This window comes from Scomber japonicus, chromosome 22 (genome assembly GCF_027409825.1).
Source record: "Scomber japonicus isolate fScoJap1 chromosome 22, fScoJap1.pri, whole genome shotgun sequence".
Classification (NCBI taxonomy): Eukaryota; Metazoa; Chordata; class Actinopteri; order Scombriformes; family Scombridae; genus Scomber; species Scomber japonicus.
The window spans coordinates 21333874-21341462 of NC_070599.1; the positions used below are offsets into that span (position 1 = coordinate 21333874).

Genomic DNA, 7589 nt, shown 5'->3' on the forward strand with positions numbered 1-7589 from the left:
AATACAACATTAGCAATCTATAAGAGCAACAGAGTGCAATATGCAATATAAAAGGTGCAAACAGTAGCAATGATAGCATGCCAACAGACTAAACTGAGTTGGTTAGCATTATACTTTCAGAATCATGTGTAGAGATTGTTGTTTGAAAAAAATCTCGGTATTGATTGACTGTATATCACTCTCACCCTCTTGTCTCTCCATAGTATGTCCTTATATGGTAGTTTTCTGTCTGACGAGCAGTTCCAGTGCTCGATCTGCTTGGATGTATTCAATAATCCTTCATCCACCCCATGTGGCCACAGCTTCTGCATGGCCTGCATCAGCAGATACTGGGATGGATCTAAGGTGTGTGCGTCTATCTTTGTTGATTCTTTCTTTGCTCCTACACCCATTGGTGTCTTTGTTTCTTCTACAGTTGCACAACTTATTTCTTTCTTTTATTTATTTAATTTCTCCCCACCTTCACCCATCCTTCCTCTCGCAGGTTTGCCAGTGTCCTCTGTGTAAGAAGACCTTCCAAAAGCGGCCAGACCTCCAGATCAACAGGACACTGCGTGAGATCACTGAGCAGTTCAGATCGATGACGGGAGGAGGAGGAGGAGGGAGGGAGAAGAGAGGAGGGAAAGGAGGAGGAAGAGAAGAAGGCATACGAGAGGATTTATTTTATGAACTGCGGAAGAAGATGCCACAACCTTTACCAAAGACATCCATGGCGCTGACTTATGAGGCTCAAACCCAAGGCAAGAGAATGAATGAATTATGGTTTAAGGGTAGACCAACATTTATGTATGGGGTCAGTATCAGCCTTTTCTGAATTTTAGATGGTTAGTTATTAATGGTTTACCAAATATATCATTACAATTAAGACTTTTAGAAAGACACTGATGGTCTATGAGACTGTACTTTGGCTTTAGTTTTAGTCTTTAGTTCTGCAGCTGTTTGGAAGGTTTTTGAGGGATGAAGAGCACAATTCAGCACAATTCAGTGTTTTGATTTTTCTGTCTTCTACCCTGGAAGGTGAACCTACCCTGGCATTGTTGTCACCTCCCAGCAACACCTTACTGGGTTCTTCGTTACCAGATCATAGTCCAATCTCGGCCTTGAACCACACCTCCAGACCTCTTCCACCTCCTAAACCTTACTCCCGATCCAACAGCCGGAGAAGATTTACTGTGAGTGGGGCTGCAAGCAGCAACGACCTCCCTGTCTGTGACATCCACCACAGGGGAATAATGGTAATTTTACCCACATTATAACTAATCTGTCATTGATTTTTAGCCTTTCAGAGTTCAGTATGCTAGGAGGAACATAACCTGTGACGTACTGGTAAATTAAGATAGTCGTCATCGCAAGAAATGGCGACCATGAATAAAACGCAGATCTTTTGAATTATTATTACAACTCATTGAGAAATAAGTGACAATTATGTGTGATTTTGTTTTGCTGTTGAAATGAGGTTTATTTGTTTATATTTACTCCGTCATTGATTTCAGATTTACTGTAGGACAGACAGAGTGTGTATCTGTCCTGAATGTGAGACTGAGGACCACCCCGATCATGACACAGTGACTGTTGAAGACGAATGGTTGCAAACCAAGGTAGGGGAATAAAACAGAGGAACAGAATGATGTTCAGAGTGAATCATTCAGACAATGGCTTTTGATTCAATGAGGAAAAACAATGAGTCAGCAGGGGATTGTTGATTGTTGATTTGATAGCAAGTTCCTCATTTTTGTAAATGTGAGCCAAACCAACTTAATTTAAGAAGGTCACAACACAGTAAGTTACTTTCACTCAGTGGCGATTTTAGACCTTTTTTAATGGGTGCTTAAGAACCCCTAAATTTGATCTAAGCACCCCTAAAAATGAGTAAAGTATTATTGGGTTTCTTTTCTCCTAAAAATCACTTTATACAACTTCAATTATTTTGTGAACCTTGGATAGTTCTGTCATTAATATTGTGTTTCCCTCAGGGTTCATTAACTATCTTCAGAAATCAGATTTTTTTCTGAATCATCATTATTATTACTATGTCTTATGTAATTTACGTTATCCGGTAAAATGAATTATTTAGTAGGGGGTTTGAACACTTGCAGGGCATTGTATGTCAAATTCTCATTAGGAGCTGAGCCCCCCTAAAGGTCTGATCCTAGAATCGCCCCTGCTTTCACTCAAACAAGAATTAATGTTGCATTGGATGGAAAGCTACAGAAATGCTTTGTGTATTTGCATAGGTACAGCTCAGTGCGTCGGAGCAGGAGATCAAGGAGATGATCAGACAAAGAATCAGAAAGATCGAAGAGATCAGAATGTCAGTGAATGAACTGGAAGTAAGTCAAACACATACATACATACCACAGTGAAAAACAAACCTGTAAATCCTCCTGCCAGCCATTTATCAACTCTTCGTGAGAAACACACACTCTGACTCTATTTTCATGTTTTCTTCATTTAAAAAATTTTCTCCATGTTTCAGGGTTTTATCCAGTTTTTGAAGTATTTACCCAGGTTTTACTGGGTAAATACCAACGGGTTTGTTGGGCCAATCCAAATTTTTGTTATTTTGCTACATTTAACAGTTTTTATGCCCCCCCCCGCCCCCAATTACCAAATATTGGACCAAATAGCCAGGGTTCATCTTGTGAGATTTTACCCAAATCCAATTATCAATTTCTAATTTCATTCCAACTTTTTAGGGTTTTATCTGAAAAGGTTATATCTAACTTTTGAGTTTAGCTAAAATTTTTGATCTTGTCTCTAATAATAATTTAAAAAAAAATTTATTATAATTCCTTAATTTGCAGTACTGATGACATCATTCTTGGGGTTTAACACAATCCTGGGAGTTTCGCCCAAATCTTTTCGGGACATCACCCAAATTTATGAGGCTACACCCACATTTCTCATGCATTTCTTTACAATTTGCCAGTTTGTACTGCATATTTTCATCTGTTTTTAGGCGTAACACCATCTTCAAGTTAAAAGTGTACACTGTCTTCCATCCAAATCATAAGAGTCATGAACAATACATGCACATCTAATCCTAGTTGGCGGTAGAGCGGGAGACAGCAGGCAGTGTGTGTATGTTCTCGGCTCTGGTGTCTGCCATCGAGCGCTCCCAGGCTGAGCAGATGGAGGTGTTGGAGATGAGTCGAAGGGCAGCCGAGCACCAGGCTGATGCCATGATACGGCAGCTGGAGCTGGAGGTCGAAGAACTGCGGAGGAGAGAAAATGCCCTTGCACAGCTTGCCAAATCAGAAGATCTCATACACTGTGTCAAGGTTGGTGATGATATAATGAGGTTAAATTTGATGATACATGAGTTGAGGAAATTTTCACAAGGTGTTAATATACTTACATACAGCAAACATTGTAGGTTCTACTGGCTTATTTGACATGTTTTTATCTATTTTATCTACTTTCTAGACCTTCCCCATCTTCTCTAGTCCACCGCCTGCCAAAGACTGGTCTGCAGTGTCAGTGAACTCTGACCTGGGAACAGGGAGCATCTACAGGTCACTGGCAGCGCTGGTGGAAAGGTTCCAACAAGATCTGAAGAGTGTCATAGAAACAGGTAATTCGATGCCAAACACAAACATAAGTTAATGACAATGATGACATTTGACTGGAAAGATCATTAGCTCACTCAGTTTTTACCCTAAAATACTGTAGAAACATTAGTAAAAAAAGTGGTCATTGTTCGTTAATAGCCAACATCTCTTGTCAAAAGAACAGTTTCATATCCCAAATGAATATTTTCCTGATTTTATGGCTGGTGATTTACCATATTTTTCTCATTGTCAACAAATCTCATATGTGGAGAATGAATGATCCTACTACAAAGACTGATGTATCTTATTCTTCTGTGCTGTACACCTCTGTTGTCTAAAAACTATTAAACAACATGTCACACCATTGCACTGGGTGACATGTTTCTTCACCACAATACATTGCATTAGTTAAGGCATATCCAAACTACTCGATAAAGGGGCGTGTGCCTGCAGATTTTTGTTTCGACCAATCTGAGAGACTGAGATAAATTGATTAAATGACTCAAGCCTGGTGTTCTCCTGCTTGGTTGGATTGAAAACCTGCAGCCGCATAGTTTGGACACCTCTGTATTAGTTTGTTTAGAAATTACTCCAAACACTAATGACGGCAATCACATTTTCAGTTTCTGGAGAGTAGAGTTTCCATTGTTCATGTACTGGCAGTTTATGTTTACAGACCTTCACCTCCTTGTTATGCTATATTTCACAACTTTTTTGGCTCTGTACTACATTGTGCATTTCTCAAATAACATCCGCCTCACCCACAACAACTCTCCAGAAACTGAAAACATGATCCCTGTTATTATTTTTGGAGCCATCTTTACAAACCAATGTGACCAAACTATTTGTGGTGGAACATGTGACACAATGCAACAGTGTTTTTGACATATTTTTGGACAACAACAGGTGTTTTTGGCACAGAGGTATGAGGTTTATTGGGTTTTGGAAGCAGACACAACACTTATAAATAGATTCATTAATTTGTTGTTTAGTTCTGCACATGAGATTTGTTGACAATTAGAAAACTATAAAAAATTGCAAGCCTCATGTTTTTAAAATGATCATGACTCTTCCTCCACAGCTTGCTTAATGAAAAATCCACCCTTCTTCAAGACAAAAAATCACAGTTTATGGCACTTTTCCATTATACAGTTCTAGCACACCCATTAGATTCAGCTGAGGTGTCCTTGAGCAAAACAACACAACAGATCTGTCAGAAAGCATTACTGCCCTCTGGTGGTAGAGCTAAGAACGAGCTGCCTATGTTGATATATTGAATTACAAACTGCAATTAATTTATATTACCCCAGACTTCTTCAAGGCACCAATCATATGGAACATTTTTTACAATTTATCACTTTTCTCCAAAACAGTTCAATAGTTTGTGTATTAAACTTCAATATGAATATGTGTTTAGTTCCTGATGCATGACTTCTTGTTCCTCTAGGTTTTCCTGCTGCCCCAGTGGAACCCAGTCCGGTCCGAACACAGCCCAGTGAGTGTCAACTCAAAATCCACCGTAAATAGGCTAATGATAAAGGTTTATACATAAACCTGTGAATTGAGATGCAGACACAAACCAGTGGCACTAACCATCCCACCTTTAACAGTTAAATGACTGGTTAATAACATGAATGTATACATTGCATTAATGACTTTTAACATTGTCCTATTTTCATGAAACATTCTTGTTTTTTCGTCAGGGATAAAGAGGATACAAGAGTATGCAGGTGTGTTTTGACTCCAATTATAATACTATGGACACAAAGTCAGATTGCAGAGATTATTAAATATCAAATAATTGAACGTTTTCCTTTTTCATCTTCCTTTAACACAGTGGATGTAACTCTGGACTCCAATACTGCCCATCCCAGACTGATTCTGTCAGAGGACATGAAGAGTGTGAGACATATCACAAATTATTACAGCATGTAGTAAATGATCATTGAGAGTTATTTTAGAAAAAAGAGTGTTAATCATTCAGGGTCCAAGCAGTTGAGGGATTCAAAATGATATTTCTTTAAAATCTTTAAAGTGTGTCTCGAAATCCTGATAAAATTCTTGGTCTGTTGTTGTTTTTTTCTAAGGCAAATTTATCCATATTACTGCCTTTTTTCATGTGTGCATAAATCACATGGTTGGATTATGTTGACAGAGTTGTCTTGTCCTTCTGAAGTATCCATTATTTCCCTGACTTGCCTTGTTAGTCACTAATTGTGTCATGTCCATATGAGGTTTGGCACTGACAAACTGTCTTTCTACAGGTGAGGTGTGCAGATCGACACCAGCTGCTTCCAGAAAACGCAGAGAGGTTTGACAGAGTAGTCTGTGTCCTCGGGAGGGAGGCAATTTCCTCTGGGAGACACTACTGGGAGGTACAAGGCCTCCTCATTTTGTTCAAGACAATGATCACAACCTAACAAAGCATGACCAAATAATATATAAAACACTGCCTTTCAAATGTTATTGCGTTTGATCTCCTAAAATGTTTTTTTAATACCTGTGATCAGGTGCAGGTGGGTGGGAAAACAGACTGGGATCTGGGGGTAGCCAAGCAATCAATCAACAGGAAGGGGAAGTTTGAAATTACCCCAAACAACGGATACTGGTTCCTCAGCCTGAGAGACAAGTGAGTTTTGCCATCCGTTATCAGTCAAACCCAAAATATGACATGTTAAATTGACTAAAGAGCTTCTGACACCAAATGTGATTTCACCTACATTCATCTACACATATTGATCATTATGTATTGTAATAAAAGCAATGGGAAAATGGGAAGATCATGAAATGCTTAAAAAAAAAGAAAGAAAGAAAGAAATTATGTAAAACTTTAAATGCTTTATTTTCTATCTTTTCCTCCTCAGGAACAAGTACCACTTCCGAACTGAACCCTGCACAGACGTCCATCTGAACCTCCGACCCAATAAGATTGGGATATTTGTTGACTTTGAGAAAGGACAGGTGCAGTATGGAAAATACAGTTCAAATATGGAAGTTCATCACAGTAGCATCGCATGCTATATTTTCCTCTCTCTTTTTCTCAGGTGTCTTTCTACAACGTTGACGTTAAAGTGCACATCTACACCTTCAATGACACGTTCAATGAATGCATCTACCCGTTCTTCAGCCCCTGTACGAATAAATCTGGAAAGAACGATGGGCCACTGATTATCACACCAGTAAACATGACAGAGTGATCAGACACCTGCAAGTTATTTATTTTGTTTTCATGATGTATTTCTTTTTCTTCTCTTTGATAGTTTCTCTGTATAAAAGTTCTTGGTCTTTTTTTATATATAAATATGTACCTTATATTCATTTGTGGGCAGATGTTGGTGTCTTACTGTGAACAGTTTATTACTACAGATGATTACTTTTATTAAAACAATCACATTTAATGATAAGACATTTGTATTTGAATTTTACTAATGCAATGATAACAATAATAATAATAATAATTTCTTTATGTACATTTGTTCTAAAGATACCAAACTACTAGAAAAAAAAAAGAAAATATTGGGGTATAATTTCCAAAATGATTGTCATTGTTACTACTTTTGTAATTTTAGTAATTTTATAATTTTGTAAAATGAAATTATAAATTATGATTTATTATGAATAAAATATATTTTTTGAGTTACAAATATGTTTTTTAAAGTTTTTATGGAAAAGAGCGTTTCTTTACTAGTGTTTAAAAACTGTTCTCCTGCTGTAGTTTAATAGTTTGAACAGCAGGGGGCAGCTTTGTTACATCTGTGGAAAGACACATTTCTTCATGTCTTCGCTGTTCCTGTAGACAAACGACCCTCTGTCCTAAACACACACCAACTAAAACACAATTGCAAAGTGTTTTACTAGAAGGGCAAGTATCAAATTTTTAAATACATTTAAAAAGGAAGAGAAGTCCAAAACGGTCATGCATGCTGTTTTTTTAATGCTTAGCTAAATGCGAGTTAATTATTTCGTTAGCTTAAGAAAACGAACTCTGTTATTTTAATATAATCAACCCTTTATCATAAGAAAACATGAGGTTGCTTC

At 37.7% G+C, this 7589-nt stretch overlaps 1 protein-coding gene across 1 annotated transcript; it reads left to right on the forward strand.

Moving 5' to 3' along the window:
* Nucleotides 1-204: 204 nt before the first annotated feature.
* Nucleotides 205-6748, forward strand: LOC128384236 (E3 ubiquitin-protein ligase TRIM39). Its single transcript, XM_053343783.1, has 14 exons — nucleotides 205-345; nucleotides 485-740; nucleotides 976-1235; nucleotides 1494-1598; nucleotides 2235-2330; nucleotides 3048-3281; nucleotides 3427-3574; nucleotides 4999-5046; nucleotides 5255-5281; nucleotides 5389-5453; nucleotides 5816-5926; nucleotides 6062-6180; nucleotides 6416-6512; nucleotides 6596-6748. Exons 1-14 carry the CDS (start codon nucleotides 205-207, stop codon nucleotides 6746-6748), a joined length of 1860 nt encoding a protein of 619 aa, XP_053199758.1.
* The last annotated feature ends 841 nt before the right edge of the window (nucleotides 6749-7589 follow it).